General features: G+C 36.8%; 3 protein-coding genes across 4 annotated transcripts; 1 reads left to right on the top strand and 2 right to left on the bottom strand.

The window, feature by feature from the left end:
- Positions 1–331: 331 nt before the first annotated feature.
- LOC110875635 lies at positions 332–2842 on the bottom strand. The gene is made up of 4 exons (XM_022123837.2): positions 2653–2842; positions 2206–2553; positions 1801–2047; positions 332–348 (listed from the first exon to the last, which is right to left on the bottom strand). The coding sequence occupies exons 1-4, from the start codon at positions 2713–2715 to the stop codon at positions 332–334; spliced, it is 675 nt and encodes a 224-aa protein (XP_021979529.1). The 5' UTR covers positions 2716–2842.
- A 200-nt stretch (positions 2843–3042) lies between these two features.
- Positions 3043–4515, bottom strand: LOC118481885. Of its 2 annotated transcripts, XR_004866232.1 has the most exons (4): positions 4233–4515; positions 3942–4137; positions 3277–3838; positions 3043–3205 (listed from the first exon to the last, which is right to left on the bottom strand). XR_004866232.1 is itself a non-coding variant. In XM_035977207.1 (3 exons), the coding sequence occupies exons 1-3, from the start codon at positions 4332–4334 to the stop codon at positions 3570–3572; spliced, it is 567 nt and encodes a 188-aa protein (XP_035833100.1). In that variant the 5' UTR covers positions 4335–4515; the 3' UTR covers positions 3043–3569. The 2 variants fall into 2 exon arrangements, 1 of the variants encoding a protein (XP_035833100.1); XM_035977207.1 differs by having other exon boundaries at positions 3043–3838.
- A 132-nt stretch (positions 4516–4647) lies between these two features.
- On the top strand, positions 4648–13820 carry LOC110877563. The gene is made up of 3 exons (XM_035976927.1): positions 4648–5030; positions 11794–12450; positions 13682–13820. The coding sequence occupies exons 2-3, from the start codon at positions 11801–11803 to the stop codon at positions 13818–13820; spliced, it is 789 nt and encodes a 262-aa protein (XP_035832820.1). The 5' UTR covers positions 4648–5030; positions 11794–11800.
- The last annotated feature ends 7174 nt before the right edge of the window (positions 13821–20994 follow it).

Here is a 20994-nt window from a genome sequence, read left to right as displayed (position 1 = left end):
TCATTCTGAAAGCCTTAGGATTTTCATCCTCTGGGATGTGCCCTTCTTTGAGATATTTCATGATCGGGGCCATCCAGGATTTAGGATCCTCCTCAGGATACTCATCTCCAGGATCCTGGATACTTGCTACCTCCTTATCCTGAGACTTGAAGAGCTCCATCGCAGGATACAAGATATGTAGTATTGGTATTTGAGTTCCTTCCGGTATTCTGACTGTAGATCCTAAATTAGCCAGAGCATCTGCCTCAGCATTATCCTCTCTTGGTACCTGTTCAAGTGTAAAAACTTCGAAATATCCTGCTAATTTTTTGACGATTTCAAGATATTCAATTCACCTTTCACCTTTGACTGCATAGGATCCATTAAAATGGTTAGTGATTAACAAAGAATCAACATATACTTGCAAACTCTTAATATTCATATTCCTAGCCAGTTCTAATCCTGCAATCAGAGCTTCGTATTCTACATCATTATTAGTAGCAGGAAATTCACATCTAATGGCATGGGGTAATATGTCTCCCTATGGCGATTTTAGTAGTATACCTAATCCTACACCTCTTACATTGGACGCACCATCATTATATAATGTCCAAGATCCTGAGGTTTCTCCTAGTTGTTGTACTTCTAGGTCTCACTACAAGAAAACTCGGTTTTTAGTACATGCAAAAGCGTCCTAAAATGTTATTTTATAGGACCTTTCATTTAATAGGACCAACGGTAAAAGCGTTTCATGTAAAGGGGTCGTAATAAGTCTCGGAACTAAAAAGGCGTCCTAACATCTCAAATAAGATTATGAAACCAATTTTATGGTCGCGTAATATGTCTTGAACAACCAAAATAGTGTCCTAATAAAAACATATTAGGACAATTTTACGATGTTCTAACATATGCTTACATACTTTTAATCTTTTGATACACTTACAAGCGTTCTTAAAAATTAATTGATAGGACCCTTACGATGTAACATTATAGCTAATTTAGTACCAAGAAAAGGGTCCTAATATACCAAATAAGATTATGAAACCAATTTTATGGTTGCATAATATGTGTATAGACAACTTAAATAGCGTCCTAAAAAGAACATATTAGGACACTTTTACAATGTTCTAATATGTGATTACCTACTTTTAATCTTTTGATACACTTACAAACGTCCTTAGAAATTAATTGATAGGACCGTTACGATGTAACATTATAACTAATTTAGTACCAAGAAAAGGGTCCTAATATACCAAATACGATTATGAAACCAATTTTATGGTCGCATAATGTGTCTATAGACAACTTAAATAGTGTCCTAAAAAGAACCTATTAGGACACTTTTACAATGTTCTAATATGTGATTACCTACTATTAATCTTTTGATACACATACAAGCGTCCTTAAAAATTAATTTATAGGACCCTTATGATGTAACGTTATAGCTACTTTAATATCAAGAAAATGGTCCTAATATCCCAAATAAGATTATAAAACCAATTTTATAAACAGATCATCAACATATAACATCCTAATAGTTATTGTATAAAATCAACTAATGAAAGAAATAAAACTTCATAATATTTCAAAAAAAACATGTTCATAACAAAAACACTAACCATAAATAAGTTATAACATTATCTAACATAAAGTCTTAACATTTAACAAAGAAATTAAAAACAATTAAAGAAATAAGAAGAATAAAATCTTGAGTCATCATGCGTCCTCAATCGTCATGGACTACCTACAAATAAACCATCCATGTATAAGCATTAAGTTCTATGATATTAAAATTATTTGTATCACAAATTTTACAAATACATACTGAGATGAATGGATAGGGCCATGCAATGGATGCACCAATACAATCTTGAATTGTAGAAAATAAACCATATGGTCTTACCAAGTTTTCATCTTTTTTTATTGGTACTTGAACGTTTACCTCACACCATTCTAGTCCAATCTCTGTACCACCAATTAGATCATTTGGGTCCAAGCTCTGGACCCTTCCTCTTGCTACAATCTCGGTAGAGTTTAGAATGCTTTTGAGGAAAACTTCATCTCCGACCTAAATTTTAGTTTTCAACAAATATTTATTAAACTCTAGTCATAATAGTGTAAAAAATCATTTTACAAAAAAATTAATAAAGTTTTACACTAGCAGGCTAACATTTTTATAGAAAAATTAAGGAAAATTGGTTTTTAAAGATTTTTATAGAAAAATACCCGTAAACGTTGATGTCCATTGGTTACATTGGGGAAATGTTGTGATGCAAGAGGTTGAACATTGGAACCACCCCTCGACCCTTCCATCTCTGATACTTGGGCTCGTAACTGGACCACAGTACTAGTAAGTTCTTTACATTGAGACTTCAATTGGTTGTTTTCTCTATGACATGCTGAACGACTTGGTATTACACCCCAAACATCAGCAGCACGAACACCCAGACCATACATAACCGCATCACCATTTCGGTCAATACCCATTACTTTAGAAAAAACATCATCTGGTCCAGGCTTAGGCTTATCGATCGATCCCTCGGGAAGATTAGAACTAAGTTGTTGCATCTGTGCCTATATTAGACATAGTAACAAAAATAAGGTATGTATTTTTAACAGCATGAAGAACACATAGAAAAAATATGTGTATGAATATATAAGCATATTACTTACAATTGCATTTGAAGCTTCCAAATTTTTGGTAGTTCCATCTTTGGAGAAACATGCACGAAACATTTCCAATCGACTTGGATCTTGTCCTTTAGATGCATGTTTGAATAAAAAGAAAATAAGTATTAACAATGGATATCGACATGCTACATTAACAATTGCACTATCTCATACAATCACCTTTAGCTCTTCGCGGACTCGAGCATAACTTTTTTTACCTGTTACTTGAACCATCTTCTTCTTTGCCCGATTCGCCTTGTTTTTTTCACTTACGAGCTTCTGTAGACAAGTGAAATTTCAGATTGGGAAATAAACTAATGTTATTTAAATTTGTAGGCTATTTCATACCTTAGACTTTTCTTTATTCCAATACTTCACAAGTTTCTTCCATTGTTTTTTTTTTTTGCACTTGTTTTGGCCTAGAACTTATTTGTTCCTTCAGTGACAAAGATGGATCATGGTATAGTTCCTTAACTCTTTCCCTCCAGTTCCTCACCTTCCGCCCAAATGATTGCAATATCCAGCCTTTAGCAACTTCAGGAATATCAAATTTTGTCTAAAAATGAAACAGGTTACATGAGAAAACAAATACTTAAGTCATTAACATACATATTTTTAATTATGTACCTTTAAGAGCGCAAGCAACGCTTCTTTTTTGGCGGCCTTAACTTTATTCCATGGTTTATAAATCGGACAATACTTTCCACTCCTTGAAAGGGTTCCCATGAAATGGGTCAGTTGACTATTTTTGTCATTAATAGGTTGTCCGTGTTCATTAACTAAAATAGGAATTCTATCCCCTTTTTCTTGGGCCCAAACCTTTGGCATACGCGTTGGTCCTCTCACTCTTTTACGTAATTCTAAACTACAAAAAGTGAACATGCTGTACATATATACATTAAAAATACTAAATATATGATTTAACAAAAAAAAATGAAGCAATCAAGTAGATAGATTAAACCTGCTTCATTTTCTTGTTGTGAACCTTCATGCTCTTCTTCATTTTCTGGAACTCCACATTCTTTTTCAACCAGTTCATCGTTCTGATTTTCTAAATCATTCACTTGTTCTAAATGTTCCATGTCTTTACGTCCATCATCTTTAAAACTATCTTGTTCTTCATAAGCTTCATTCATATCTATATCTTCAATATCATCAAATTCAACATCATCTTGTTCTTCATTGATATCTATAGTTACAAAAAAGGTAAGCATAAAAAACAGTTAATTGAATCTAGACTTAATATTAATTAAATATCATACATAAAATATTTGAAAAACAAACATAGGTACCATGAAATCTCATGTCACGCTCCCCGTGGTCATCATCGTTGTCAACTGCAGATAACTTTCTCTTAGCTAGAGTTGATCTCCCACTTGTATCAATTACTTGTCCCTTTTTCATATGAGATTCTGAAGATGTTAGCACACAGGAGACAGTCGGAGCAATGAATCGTTTCTGTGCTAAATTAGTATATCTTTTCAGGGACTGCAGAGCAATGTATATTGGACGTTGTTTCAGTAAGTCGAATTGTTAGATAAGAAACCGAAAGAAATTATATTATCCGTATTTGATATTAGTACCTTTTTAGAGATTTTTGTAGCAGCTTCTTGATAATCTTGCTCAACATCAATATCAGAACCAGGCATATACTCTACATCTATATCTTTCTTGCTGGTATCCATTGATTTGTTTTTCTTTTTCTTTGTTTTGTCACTCTCTGCTAGACTTGTCAAAGATTTAGCAATATTTTTCAATCCCAAAGCTTGTAATTTTTTTGGTTCTCTTGAATCCTTGACATTCTACTCTTTTCATAAGCATTCATACGTTTTTTGGAGCTTTGTCCTTGCATACTTTTATCTTCCATTATTGATGTATAAAAAAAGAAAAATCTTATTAAATCATTCATAGATGGCCCAAATAAATAAGAAAAATAAGAAATAAATATTTATAAAAAGAAAATCAAACTTAGCTGGTGAATTTTAGGGCAAATTTTATCAAGTATTTCATTTGTGCATGTCTTTTCTAAACACTGCTCTGCTCTCACTCAGGAAACATCTTAACCTTATTTTTCAAGCATTTCTTCTTCCAGTTATTTCTGTGCAGATTCAATCATTGAATCAATCTATGTAGATTCGATCTCTCTGAAATTCCTTATTTGTTCATCTCAATTATCACATCAAAACTTCACAAATCGATTGTATAACTTTTAGTTGACACTTGATTTCGTTATCCTTCGATTGGTGTATAGTTCATCTATCTCAAACCTGAAGTTTGGGGTTTGAAGAAGGAAAAGCAAGCAAGCACATCTGATTTCGATTTTTAGAGGTTTTGAAAGAAGTACACCTGATCAGCAATCTCTCATATTGCCATAGATACAGGTTCGTATATGTGATCCAACTTCTATCGTTTTCGTGATTGCTACTATTACATTCATCAATTAGATTGTTAATTGAGGTATTGTCAGTTTGGCTTATGATATCTAGGGTTTAATTTTGATTTAGTGATGGATATCTGAGTCAGTGGTTATTGTTATTGTGTATAAATTTAGGGCTTCTGGTGTGTAATGTGTTATACGAGTATGTTGACTTCCATGTGCTGCGCTCTAGAGTTTTGGCACTGTAATTGCTATAAATTATGTTAGAATTAGATGTTAAGTTGATTAACTGATCAGATGATTAGAGGTATGCCTTATGATGGTCTTGTTTTGATAAAAATTTGAAGATTTATTTCTACATTTTGTATTAAACGAGCTGACGTTTGCCCGCACGTTGCGGCCGGATGTTAATTATAATGTTGAAAATAAAAACAAATTTGAGTAAATAACTAACAAACAAATCGGTAAATAAAAAATCTAATCAGCAACTAAGGTGCATAAGTTGCAAATACCTTGTAATTTGTAATTTCTCAGTTGCTAACTTGAAACCAATTGGTTTAAACTGTTAGTTAGAATATACCCAAATAAAGTTAGGCTAATAAAAAGAAACGACCATGTGAAGAAAATAACAGCAGTCTCGTAGAAATTGATGGAATAAATGAGTTCCACATAAAGTGGGTTATTTTATGTGGAAGCTGGTTTTGGGTTTTATAGCGACAAAGGCCGCTTTGACGTCTCGTGGGGTTTCGTGAATGGATACGCGATGCAGTATTTGCGGGTATGGGGAAGAGACCTTGACCGCATTGTCGTCTCGTGCGTCATGGTTAGAGCAGTGTGGTGGAATCTTTGTGTTTGGACGAAAATTCTTGTAAATACCTGAGCCATGTTGTTTTGGGCTTTGATGGATGATTTGCATAGCATTAAGGGTTCGCCTACATGGAAAAAAGTTATGGATTTATCTTTGCTGTAGCCGTATGGAGAATTTGGAAGGCTCGAAATGGATTGGTTTTTGAAGAAGTGCCCTTTACAGTCACAAAAATCGTGGAAGAAATTAAAGAGAATCCTTTGTGTGATCGAACCCCTTTCATTGAGGTCGAATGGGAGAGATGACGTGCTTTTAGTATTCACGATACTATAATATAATTTATTTCTGTTTTTGGGATTTTCAGTCTCTTTCTGCCCCTTGTTCTATTTTTTCTATGTGGATAAAACAGCCGTTATTCCAAAAAAAAAAAAAAAAAGCAGTCTAATATGCTTTCTTAAAGATACACCCCAATCTCAATTAAACTTTCAAATGAATGTAATTAATTGCAACCCAGATGAAGTTCGTAACTAACTAACGGCCCAACAGTATTCAATTTAACATGTATTCCAACTTGATGGCCCAATTTAATTTCGTTAATCAATTCTTATTTAAATTTCCAGTGCACAATATATCCTATTCAATCCATAATCATCATCCATCTAAGAATATACATCTTTTTAAAAGGAAATTCGAAACAGGTCAAATATCAATCTAACACATGCTAAAACATAAAATTGTTCAATTAAATCTATATAAATATGAAAATCACATTGCAAGATATAAAAGTAGAAGCATTAACTTCAATTTTCAGTACATACTTGTTTTTTTTATATCTCTCTATCTCCAAGTTTTGTTCATTCCTGTAATCCGATTACAACCTAAAATAACTTCAATTTTCAGTACATACTTGTTGTTTTATACTTGCTTTGGATTGTCTAGGATTTGATTCCTAATTTGAATTTGTTGTGTTGGTTTTGATTTCATCTCAGATGAGACAGCTTCGAGCAAATCTTGGCGTTATTTCAAGAGCAGATGGGTATGGTTTCAGTGTTTAACATTAGTACATGTAACATGTTTACACAAGATTAACGATTTGGTAAATCTCAAATGTGTGTTGGCTGATGTTTCTTAATTTTAATGGTGGTGGGTCAGCAACTTTTGAGATGGGGAACATCAAAGGACTTTATGTAAAGCTAGGGTGTGTGTCGGGTCGGTTTGGAACGCTACGGGTTACGGGTCGGGTCGGCAAGGGACGATGGAGGTAGGCGGTTTTATATATACCCGTAGATATAGAACATTGCCCCACTTTAATTTTGCAAAGCACCCTATACATTTACCTATTTGATGGTGTTTTATCTATGATTCTTATGCAATTACAATTGTTATTTAATTACTCGATGTTTTGATTAATAGTGCAAAATTGCGGGAAAGACAAATATGACAGGGGCGTGGGAAAGGATTGATTAGCATTTACATAGTTGAACATGCTGAGTTGCTGACTTAAAGGTATGATAATTGATAAAGAAATTTAACTTTTTAACCCACCAATAGTGCTTGTGTTTTGTTTTGTTATATTAATATCTAACTTCGTTACAAACCATATCATGCACTGCTAAGCATTCCAGAAGTTTTACACCCTCTACACCAGTCGTCAACATTACTTGCTCAAAGAACAACACTCGCAGTATGACTCCTTTTATGTAAGTTGAAAAGTTTTATAAAAAAGTGGATGAACAAGATAACAATGGCGAGATTTTATGAACCAGTGTATCGGCTAGAAGGTAATTTTGATTGGAATATGGTAGTGATTTTAATTGGATTAGATGATTTTTAATCTAAATTCTTACCCATTACCAGCATTGAAATTCAATATCAATAGCAACCGAATGAGATAATAACGAAAACAACAATCAGTGAGTTACCTCAAGTGGAAATCGGTGAGAGTTCAAAGCGTACTGCCGTCTATAATCAGGCGTCGTGCCACCAGACTTCTTCGCAGCGAACAAGAAGGTTAACGAAGAGTGAGGGGAAGGTGAGAGGGAACTGTGTGTGAGGGTTTTTGTGAGAACATGGCAGAGTGGGGGATTTACGGATTGATTCAGAATGATGAACGAAATTCAAAGCTTGATTTGGTTCGTTTGACTTTAGATTGAAAATTATGCGTTTTAATTTTATATATATATATATATATATATTCAGTCACCTATATCTTTCCTATAATTCTTTGTTTCCTCATATACAAGATCCTTTGATGTCGTTTTAAATGGATCGGATATCGTATTTTGAAAAAAACTAGTGGGGGTGACTTAAGGCTGATGTAAAATGGTATTTGTGAGTTGTACCTATAATTCTTTGATGTCGTTCCTATAATTCTTTGTTTCCTCATATACAAGGTGTACTTTTTATTTTAATTTTTTTGCTATAGTGACTTGTACAATGTGTTTTGAAAGTTGTACTTTCATAGGGGTATGGATGACATTTTACTCAAACTAGTATTAAGCACCCCTCGCGTTACGACGGGGGCGAGCACTAATGTCACACTAGTGCCAGCGACCTCCGACACTGAAGTTAGGGCGTGTTAATGAAAAGAAATTAAACCGAAACGTAAAACATAGAATAAAATAACTAAGTTGATCTAGGACTCGCGCGTTACGATGAACCCGCGTCTATTTTTTCCCGTTTGACAGGTTCATCGTAATCTATATATATTGTATATCTATATATATTATATATCATTACCACAATACAAATCATAATGCATATATTACAACAACCGTTACATCAATATGTTGCAAATTATATTTAAATAAGATTTTGGCTAAATTAATTAGATTATTATAAATAATAATAATTTACAAATAAAACAACATAAATTTGAATGGATCAAACTGATTGAACATGGTAAGATAATGAAACCATTATTTGATTAGGACACAACCACTTAAACACAATTTACAACCATCAATTCATACAAAACAGGTTAACATGGTAAGCTAATGAAACCACTATTTGATTAAGGTACAACCACTTAAGCATAATTTACAACCAAACATGCATACAAATTATTTGATTAAGGTACAAACATTTAAGCATAATTTACAAACAAAGATGCATACTATTTGATTAAGGGGAGTGGGGGTGGTTACAAGTGATGGAATTCCATCACTAACAAACATCCAATCATGTTCCGCCATGTCAGCAACCACTATTCTATCACTCACAAGCATTTTTTAGTGGCGGTGGTCATCACTAGTGATGGAATTCTAACGTACAAGTATTAATACACAACGTACAAGTCATACACATACAATCAATTTTTTACAACACGTTCTTTTTTCCACGAGTGATGGGAGTGGTGGCGGCGGTGTTCCAAAAAAACGAGTGATAGAATTCTATCAGGCTCCCACCCACTCCCCTAAGGTACCATTAAGACTATCTCGTTTATCTCTATCCTACGATCTAAGTTAAATAAAAAATGGAATATGGTCAGTTTATTATTATTACATTGCGGTTCAGATCTATTATTGTCTATTGTGATCCGTTAAGGCCCAATATAGCCCATTAATACATTTATGATCTAGTATTGGCCATGGAGGTCCATAAGGCCCAATATAGTCCATTAAGAAATTTTGATCTACTATTGACCTTGTGATCCATTAAGGCCCAATAGGGTTCATTAAGACATATATGATTCATTATTGGCCAATGTGACATATCAAATCTCAATAAGGTCCATTAAGACATATACGATCCACTATTGTCCATTGTGCTTCATTTAGGCTCAGTATGGTCCATTAAGACATGTGTGATCTACTATTGTCCATTATGATCCATTAAGGCCCAATATGGTTCATTAACATATCTATGAATAACCTTTAGCCACACATTTTTATAAACGTGTGGCAGGGCGATTTTGCCAAAAGTGTGGCCGTAGCCCCTTTTTTCACGTAGTGCCGGTTCAACCGCCCGATAAAACCCGGTTCAATCGGTTAAACCATTTTAGAACCCAACCCGATAGATGTTTTAGTTAAATCTGGTCATGTGCCTTGCACATGAGGGCATTTTTTGTCAATTCACTTGAATGGAAAGAAGAAGTTAGCGTATCATGGTATCGTCCTTATTACGTGTTGGCAAATTTGGAAAGCTAGGAATGAAACAAAATGGGTGGGTTGGGCAGGTTTAGGTAATGGGTTAGGATGGGTATGGGTTAGGATGGGTTTGGGTTAGAATGGGTTTATTAATAAATGGGTTACGATGCATTTAGGTAAAGATGGGTTTTTGTGAAGATGTATTTGGGCATGATAGGCTAAAAATAAAAATAAATAAATAAATAAAATGAAAAAATCAAAAGAAATTAAAAAAATAAAAAAAAATTTTAAAAATTAAAAAAAAATAAAAAATTAATGAAAATTTAAAAAATTAAAAACAAAATAAAAAAAAAGGTTCAGTGCTTTTTGAGGATTGTACGTCACGATGAACTTCATTTGGTACCGGGTACCGGTACCGAACCGGTACCGTACCAGGACCAAACCGTACCGGTACCGAACCGTACCGATAACAAGATAATGAATCAGCAGCGCAAGTGTTAACAGAGCGTTTAAAGCTTGCTGTAAAACACCAAAAAGATCTTTTGTGTACCTTGGATAATACGTTGCAGAAGCTGGCTCAAAGTTTGGAGACAATCGACCGAAAAAGACGATTTTTGTCTGAAATTAATGATCAGATGTGCTCATTTGATGTCCAGATCTCTAAGACGCTAAATATAGACGCTCTTTAGGCTTTAGATTTGGAGTTGGTGGCTTGAACTGAAGTCAAACAAACAAATAAAACTTAAGTGAAATAAACGAACAACAGAAGCAAGTTTCTGTTTGGTTCGTAGATGATACCCAACTTTTTAGCAAAAGCGGCGGGCTTTTTGTACCCGAGGCGCTAGCTAAGCATATATATTATTGATGTATCCTATAGGTTTTTAGCTTTCCCTACCCAAATTATAGCTATAAGTAAGATTTTTATATGATTTTAGCTGCATGTACAGGCCAAAAAACCCAAGGTACTGCAGTTAGATGAATAAAAACGCCTCGGGTACGAGAGGCGCGAGCCTCATGCCAAAAAAGTGCGCCTTTTTAGCGCTTCTTGTAATTACTCTAGGCGCTGAGCGACAAATCCCCAGGGTGTGCGCCTTGTTGTGCCTCGCACTTAAGCACGCCTTAGGCGCGCTTTTTAAAACCAAGATAGTAATCGTTACCAGGTACGCCTATTTCCTACTTATGGTCCTCAAAGCTGAAAACTGTATCATTTAACAAGTTTCTTGTGTCACTAAATTGCATATATGTGGAATATTAACTAGTAGAAAATTTTCAATAAATCAATCTCACAATAGTGAAAGTATATTGATCTTCCTGAGTACTAAGCATAGGATGTACTTTGAAAAACCAATCTCTGATGTGATTTCAACCATACTTTCAAATCAATATTCTACTCTCATTAACCTGGCTTTTATACTTCAAATCATCATATATATATAAGTAATCACCTTTACCTACCTGGTGGATTTTGGTCGCGACATTGGATCACATAAGATATCCATTGCATATGAGGATCAATCCTTTACTCATGTTTTTTTGTCATTACAGAACTGCTAATACATCAGTATTTTAGTCAATCTCATCTTCTCCATTTAAAACAATATAGTTATTAATATATCAACATGAAACAAAAGGTCCAGTGAAGAAAGTCTTACCCCTCTAAAATAGCTTTTACTTTCTTGTACATGATGCTTTAAAATTAATACGCGTGGCAAAATTACCATCTTGTACATCACTTCTCCTTTTTAATATATTATAGATAGTTGTGTTAAACAAATTTTTAGTATACTTGAGGCCACCAAATACATTCTTTAATTACTTATGAATTGGGTGCATGTATATGACTTATGAAATTACTAAATGTTTGTTTAATCCAGTTTTAAGATGGATACGAGTTGGATGTCTTTACCAAGAGCTACTACTGAATATGAAAACGGTCTTGACAAATTTCTTGATTTTATCTTTTCTACCGAGGGTAAAAATGGTCAAATATCATGTCCATGCATTGATTGCAGTAATCAAATATGGGTTAATCGGGAGGAGGCTAGAACGCATCTCCAATGTGTCGGGTTTATTAAAGGCTACAGAATTGCACCTTTTATTTCCGAATCATGTGAAACCCCTATGTTGGATGCTGAAGATGACATGCAAGGGTTGGTGCATGATGCATTCAACGGGTTTGGTGAGAACATACATGAAAATGAAATAGGGACACAAAATGAAAGTCAAAGTATACCAAACACAAATGTAAAAAAGTTTTATAAAGCGTTAGAAGATGCAAAGAAAGAACTATATCCTGGGTGTAAGAAGTTCTCGGTTCTTTCTTTTATCATTAGACTATTTCATAGTAAGTGTATTGGGAAATGTAATGACAAGGGTTTCAGCATGATGCTTGATACATTGAGGGAAGCCTTCCCATATGCTTCCATACCGAAGTCATTGTATGACCTAAGGAAGATAATAGGAGAATTAGGACTTAGTTATGATAAAATTGATGCATGTCCTAATGATTGTATGCTGTACTGGATATCGCGGTTTGCATATCCCATTTATGATGCTGAAATCCCAAAAAGATTTCAAACCCCTAATATGAAACTTTATGACGGAACTACGGATCCTGAGGAGCATATCGCCCAATATAGGGAAAGGATGGAAATTAATCCTATCCCTCTAGATCTCAAGGAAGCATGCTTGTGCAAGGGTTTTAGTTCTACCTTGACAAGATCAGCCTTAAAATGGCTGTTAAATGTTCCTCCTCACTCAATTACATCGTTTGCTCATTTGGTTAATTTATTTAATAGTCAGTTTTCTTGCAGCCGGAGTTTTGAGAAACTAACCAGTGACCTTTACAGGATAACTCAAGGACCTCAGGAATACTTGAGGGATTATGTGAATAAGTTTAGCTGGGAATCCTTAGATATCCCGCACCTCGATGTTGCAACAGTTGTGCAGGATTCCAAGATGGGATTGCAGAAGGATTCCCAATTTTACCAGGATCTTGTAATGAATCCCAGCAGGAATCTGGATGAAGCTTGTAACAGGGCATTGAGATACATTCGGCTGGAGGATGACAAAAAGATTCAAGAGAGAATGAATTCGTCCACAACCTACGAGTCAACCAACAGGAAATCAGAATCCTCGTATAAACCATATCGCTCAAAGCCATATGGCCGAAATTACAACAAGAAAGTGAATGCTGTTGAAGATGAGGGTCCTGAGGAGTATCCTGAATTATCCGAATACTGTTTTTCTGTTAATATACCTGAACTGATGTATGCTATGCAGGGTTTAGGAGACAAAGCCAGGTGGCCTCGGAAGAATCAACAAAAAGCTGATTGGAAGGATAAGTCCAAATGGTGTGCCTTCCATGAGGATTTCGGACATGTTACTAAGGATTGCATTGCCCTGAGGAAAGAAATAAGTTATCTCTTAAGCAAAGGATATCTGAAGGATCTTCTGGGAAAAAAAGAAGAATAAGGGTCAGGATACCAAGAAGGATCCTGAACGAGCAGCATCACCTCCTGCGGATGCCAAGATAATTAACTTTATTTCAGGAGGATCCGACATTTGTGGGACTTCATATTATGCTGCCAAGAGACATGCAAGGGAGGCCAAGGCCGAAAGAGGAGAAAAGCTGACCAGGATGACGACAATCACAACTGACAAACTGATCACTTTTGATAGTGATGACAGGGATACTGTTCAGGATCCTCACCATGATGCTCTAGTAATTACTTTATATGTCGCTAACCATTTTGTACGCAGGATACTGGTGGATAATGGCTGCTCCGTTAACATAATCCAACTAGAGAAATTGAAAAGGATGAATGTATCTCCGATTGATATCACCTCAAAGTCCACTGTACTTGTTGGTTTCAGTAGGGAAGCCAGGAACACAGTGTGAGAGATAAAGTTGCCAGTATATGTTGAAGGGGTCAATTCAATACAACGTTTCTGTGTGATGGACTCCCTATCCTGCTATAACATCATACTAGGCAGGCCATGGATCCATGATATGAAGGCTGTGCCATCAACTTATCATCAGTGCATCAAGATCCATACCCCTTGGGGGGTTGTCAAGGTTGATAGTGATCAGCAGGAGGCGAAGGAATGTTACTCATCCTCAATGAAATCCTCGACTAAGCCTAATGCAGCATAGCAATTAAAGATGCGGGCCCAGGATATCGTGGAGGCTTAGCAGGATGTAAAGAAAATTATCCTGGATCAAGATAATCCAGATATCTCGGTGCTCGTAGGAACCAATATCCCTCAGGGTATTGAAAACCAATTAACTAACTTTTTGAAATGCAGGATGTTGACATTCGTGTGGAAACATGAGGATATGGCAGGTATTTCCAAGGATATTATAACACATAAGCTTGGTATTGACAGGTCATTCAAGCCTGTCCAACAGAAAAGAAGGAAGTTTGCCCCAGAACGAAACATAATTATTCAGGAAGAGGTTGAAAGACTATTGAAGTCCAAGATGATCCTTTGAAGTCAAATTTCCCAAGTGGCTAGCAAATGTGGTTGTGGTTCAAAAGAAGAATGGGAAATGGAGAGTTTATGTAGATTACACAGACGTGAACAAAGCATGTCCTAAAGACCCATTCCCTCTGCCTCATATTGACTTAATGGTGGATGCCACTGCCGGTCATGAGATGTTAATCTTCATGGATGCATCCTTAGGATTTCGACAGATCCAAATGGAACCTTCAGACCAGGAGGATACTGCTTTCATGACACCAACAACTATTTACTGTTATACTGCTATGCCTTTTGATTTGAAAATGCAGGTGCGACGTACCAGAGATTGGTGAACATGATGTTTAAAGACAAACTGGTGGACACCATGGAGGTGTACATTGACGATATGGTAGTCAAATCCAAGAAGGCGGAGGATCATCTCCCGGATATTAAAGGGGCATTTGATATCCTGGATCAGTATAACATGAAGCTAAATCCTGCTAAGTGCCATTTCGGAGTTGGGGTAGGAAAGTTTCTAGGATATATGGTGACTAAAAGAGGGATTGAAGCAAGCCCAAAACAGATCAAAGCCATCTTAGATATCAAGTCACCTTCAAACATGAAGGATGTTCAACGACTAACGGGGCGAGTAGCACCATTGAACAGATTTATTTCAAGATCCTCGGAAAAGTGCAAGGAATTTTATGATATCCTCAAGAAGAATAAGAAGTTCGAATTGCAGGATTTGAAGCAGTATCTTTCAACCGCACCCTTATTGCTGAAGCCTGAGGATGGCAAACCATTATCCCTATATCTTGCAGTATCAGGGAATGCAGTAAGTGCTGTCATGGTAAAGGATCATGAAGGTCAGCGGTATCCTGTTTATTATGTTAGTAAAAGTTTATTAGATGCTGAAACTAGGTATTCTCACCTAGAAAAGTTAATATTAGCCCTAGTTATGGCATCGACGAAACTTAGACATTATTTTGAAACACATAAGATTTATCTTAAAACTAATTATCCTGTTAAAAATGTGCTTAGGAAACCCGAAATGTCAGGTAGGATGGCTAAATGGTCAGTAAAATTAAGTGCCTTTGATCTAGTATATGAACCTAGAAATGCTATTAAGTCTCAGGCTCTAGCAGACTTTGTGGCTGATTTCAGTAGTGATATTCAAAATGAAGTAGACCTAGAAGTACAGCAGCTAGGAGAAAACTTAGAATCCTGGACTTTATATACTGATGGTGCATCTAATGTAAGAGGTGTAGGTTTAGGTATACTACTAAAATCGTCACAGGGGGACATATTACCCCAGGCTATCAGATGTGAGTTACCTGCCACTAATAATGAAGTAGAATATGAAGCTTTAATTGCAGGATTAGAATTGGCTAAGAATATGAGTATTAAGAATTTGCCAATATATGTTGACTGCTTGTTAATCACTAATCATTTTAATGGATCCTATACAGTTAAAGGTGAGAAGTTAATCGAGTACCTTGAAATTGTTAAAAAATTAGCAGGATATTTCGATGTTTTTACACTTGAACAGGTACCAAGAGAGGACAATGCTGAAGCTGATGCCTTGGCAAATCTAGGACATCAGTCAGGATACCAGAAGGGACCCAAATACCAATATTATATATCCTGTATCCTGTGACGGATCCTCAGGGTAAGGAGGTAGTAAGTGTCCAGGATCCTGGTGGTGAGTATCCTAAGAAGGTCCTAGATCCTGGACGACTCCAATCACAAGATATCTCAAGGAAGGGCACATCCCCAAAGATGAGAATCCTAAGGCCTTTAGGATGAAGGTATCACGATTTACTATTATAAATAACATTTTATACAAGAAATCTCTTGCAGGTCCATATCTGAGGTGCTTGGAGGATCCCGAGACCAAAAAAGTGCTTCAGGATATCCACGAAGGGGATTGTGGTAACCACACTGGGGCAGGTCATTATTTTCAAAAGTATTAAGAACATGATATTATTGGCCTACCATGAGAAAAGATGTTGCAGAATATGCTCGAAAATGTGATGCGTGCCAAAGACACAGCAACATACTACATCAGCCTGCAGAGCCATTATATCCTATTGTATCCCCTTGTCCGTTCATGAAATGGGGGATGGATATAGTAGGAAAATTGCCAAAAGCTCCAGGAGGAAAAGTCTTCATGCTAGCAATGACTGATTATTTCTCTAAGTGGGTTGAAGCTGAAGCATTTGTTCAAGTCAGAGACCAGGAAGTAGTATCCTTCATAAAGAGGAATATACTGACTAGATTTGGTGTGCCAGCTAAAATAATTTGTGACAATGGATCTCAATTCATAAGTAAGAGGACTACTGATTTCTGCAAGAGTTGGGGAATCAAAATGATCCACACCAGTACATCCTCAAGCGAATGGACAAGCAGAATCCCCAAACAAGATAATTGTCAACAACCTGAAAAAAAGATTGGGAGCTAAAAAAGGAAGATGGGCAGAAGAATTACCCTTTGTTTTGTGGGCTGACAGGACGACAGTAAAAGGTGCAACTGGCCAAACCCCGTTTTCCTTGGTGTTTGGAGCAGAAGCGGTGATCCCGACAGAAATGGTGATACCTACAGCGAGATCCAACCTCCGGGATCCTGAGTAGAATCCTAGAATCCTATGCCAGGAACTGGATACTATTGATGAACAAGAGACGCGGCAAGGCTAAGGATGGCAGCATATCAACAGAGAATATCTAAAGCATATAACAAGAATATAAGGACTAGAAGATTTCAAGTTGGAGATTGGGTATTGAGAAAGGCTTTTCAGAATACTACTAATCTTGCTGATGGAAAGTTGGCTCCAAAATGGGAAGGACCCTACGAGGTTGAATCAGAATCAGGAAAAGGAGCATACCGACTCAAGAATATGGAGGGGGATATGTTACCAAGAGCCTGGAATGCTATACATCTAAAACTCTATTTCAAGTGAGTACGGAATTTAAATTCTAAGTCAGGATGGTATGGATTCTATCTCTTTTATTAAATTTTGATATTATTTATTGTTTTGAACCCATTACTAACTTAAGCATCGGAGGGGTGTTAGCCAGGCTAACACCCACCTTAGTTTACTGATGTTTTGCAATATATGCTTCGGGATATAGCTCCGGGATATACATTCAGGATACTTCGAAAGATTAGAGGATTGGCCTCCTCTCTCACGTTTAAGGGATCCTGATCCCTTCACAGATTTAAAGGTATTCACCTTTCTTCCGAGTTGGGTTTAAACACCCCGCCTGGAACGCAAGTTATTTGGGAATAGTTCAAGGTAGTGGGACCAGTTCATGTAAAAGTGGCTGACAATTTCGTTACTGTTGGCTATATCCTGAATCCTAAAGGTATATGAGGATTGATCACCCTCTCTCACGAAAGGGTATTTTCACACTTTCTAAGGTTTAAAGGTTATCACCTTTCTAAGTCTTGGAGTTTATACACCCCCGCTTGTAGCGCATGAAAATTTGGGATTTTCCCCAGGATACCTATGGGATTTTCCCCAAGATACTAAGGATTTATCTCTAGTATATTTTTGGGTCTTATCCCTGTAACACAAGAATTGTCTAAACAGTTGGAACTGATATTCAAAAATTTTCTAAGTGTTCATGTACAGGGGACATTCCTCCTAAGACGACTATGTAAGGCTCAAAGAATCAAATTTGAACCTAGTATACTAAGACTGGGGACATCTTAGTGGAAGGAGTTGCAAGAAGGATTGAAGTTCGGTACTAGGGTTACACCATATTCCTGGTATGATCTTTCCTTTGCGAATCTTACATGACTTGTTTGAACATTTGAAACCATGTTTAAAGTTTAAGTATCCTGATCAGGATATATCTTTAGGATAAATTCTCAAAATAAATTCTCGAGATATGATTCAGGATATTTGGTTGGAACATTTGGGATACGATACTTGGATTTAAAAATCAGAATTAGATTTGTTTATAAATTCTAAGTAAATTAACTTTTTACTTTGAAAACTTTATTTAAATTAGTTGAGATTTAGAAAAATAAACTATTTTGAGAAACTTTGTCTGAATTGTTTAGATATTGAGAAGTCCTATTTTACAAAAGTCTGCGTAGGATATCACTGAGTATATTGATCAAGATATCTTCACAGAAATGATTACACCAATTTTACAAAGCTAAAATCTAAACTAAGTAATGCATGGTAAAAATTTAAAAGGAGACAACAAATAAGTCTAAACACGGTGATATTATTAACATAACAAAAGTTGTGCTTTTGGTTTCACCTCAAACTGAGGCCCATCCACCAAAAGCACAGTTAGTTTTTACCATATTTACGCAACGGTTAAAGGTTTCATCTCAAAACAAGACCCATCCGCCTCCAACCGTTGCATCATTCAAAACAAATTATACTAACTGATGACCAAGGGCTTCATCCTGAAACCCAGGACCCATCCACCTTTGGTCATCATATTGTTCTAATGCAGGAAATATAAATTGTTCAAAGACAGGAAATGTAAATTGTTTAAACGAACCACAACAACCAATTCTAAAAAAGTGGGCTCCGGCCTTGGCACATACATCCATCATCCCCCACATTGCTGCGCTTAGGGGGCAGCTCCCTCTTCCATCGTGTCCTCTCCAGGAGCATCCTCTCCAGCATTCATCCCAGCCTCATCAGAAGCATCACCACCAGCATCCTTTATAGCACCACATCATCTACCTTCTCGGTCACCTTAGCAGGTTCCTCTACAGCAGGTTTTGAGGGGGGCTCCACAGGGTTGCCACCAAGATCCTTCAATTTCATCTCCCAGGCTTTGATATTCCATGAAGGGCATTCAACGCCCAAAGCCCTAGCCTCGTAAAACATTTTCAGTCTGGCCTGGAGGAGGGAGATAATAACTGAATTCTTAAGGCTCTCCCGGTACGAAGCCATATCTTGCTCATGTTGAACCTGGGCTGTGTCGGACTTAGCTTGAGCCTCTTGGGTGATCTTCTGGATGGTAGACTGGTGGTCTTGAGTCATGGCCTTGTACTTGGCTTCATAGTGTTCCGATTTGGCGGTGGCGATTGCTGCTTGATCTGCGATGGTAGCCTCAGCCTTCTTCAGTTTTCTCTCTAACATGACGTTCAAGCCACATGCGTCCTCATAGAGGAATACCAGGCGTTCAAGGCCCTGCAAGGTAAGGAAACAGGTATCAACCTAAATTAACATTTGTAATTAGCATATGGTGAAGGATATAGGTCAGGATACTAATCTGGTTAAGGAAACCTGTCATGAATTTGTTGGAATCCGTGAACCCATGATTTTCAAATGGGAATACATAGGGAGTAGTAGGATGATCTGCTTCCTTCCTCTTTCGGGAGCTGGAGGCCGGGTCCTGAATCTTGGAGGAGCTTTGGGAGCGGTAGTAGTCTTTGAGCTGCTGGGCTTTGGAGTATCAGCTGGCTTTGGATTGATCTCTTGTTTGATGGGTGCAAGGCTGTAATAACTATCCAACTCATCGAGTTGGAAGCCTTCAAGGTTGATGACCGGCACTGTGTCAAGGGAGAAGTGTTTAATTCATCTCATTTATATTCTATAGTCAATTTACTCACGTATACTTACTAGACATTTCTGAACTAGATTTCTGACTTAAGTTTGTGAGAGACAGGGAGAAAGTTCTTTCAGCGCCAGGAAGTCGGTAAATCTCTTTGATCCTCGGTTGTGATTCTGCACTTGGGGATGCTAGGTCTTTGAAATTCGCTGCACAAATATTAGGATATCAATCAGAATACAGTTAAGGATATATTTGGGGATATTCCTAAAACCCTAAATCCTACCCTTGGTTAGCCATCTAACTGGCAGATCAAAACCCCCGTCGATGGAGTCTCTTTTTACGAAAAAGAACTTTCATTGCCACTGATCTTCGTTCTTGGTGGCTTTAAGGATTAGAGGATTTTTGGAAGTGGAGAACAAGAGAAAACGGCTATTGCCATGAGATCTCAATCTATATGCTATGGGAAGGTCTTCAATACACAAGTCAGGGCAATGACGAGATTTTAGGGGAGGATTCTCCAAAGATCAGTGATCCTCAATTACTGTCGGGCTTAGGGATCCTCAATTCTGTTTGAATTAGTGATCCTCAAAGAGTATTGTAGGATCAGGATCCAGGATCATCATAGTGATCCTTACACTAACGATTATCTGCTTTAAATATGAAGTTGTTTTGCAGGAGTACGTGCTTGGACTTGGTCTTGGCGATATTCCTGAAGCATATTCCCTATTTATTCCACACGTGCTTGACTAATATGGACGTTATGGAGGTCGTGGAAGACTTGCATGAAATGCAGATAGTTAGTTAGCTTAGATATTTTCCAAATTTATAAGGGGATAGCGAGCTAGATTAGAACACTTGGCTAATTTTGGCTAAACACACACACTCGTAACTGCTCTCATCAGCTCTCGACTGTTTGCTCGGTGATTGCACACTTTTTTGCACATTTCACTCTAGTGATCCTTGTAACAAGCTCACTATCATCCAAAGTTGTAATACATTTTCTGTATAATCTGAGTTGGTGATCGGTAGTTTCCATCACCCGAGGTTTTTTATGCCGGAGATCAACTCTTGATCAAGGGCTTTTTC

Source organism: Helianthus annuus, chromosome 9 (genome assembly GCF_002127325.2).
Source record: "Helianthus annuus cultivar XRQ/B chromosome 9, HanXRQr2.0-SUNRISE, whole genome shotgun sequence".
NCBI classification, from domain to species: domain Eukaryota; kingdom Viridiplantae; phylum Streptophyta; class Magnoliopsida; order Asterales; family Asteraceae; genus Helianthus; species Helianthus annuus.
Note: the sequence above shows the minus strand (reverse complement) of the source record. Positions and strands in the feature narration are given on the sequence as shown.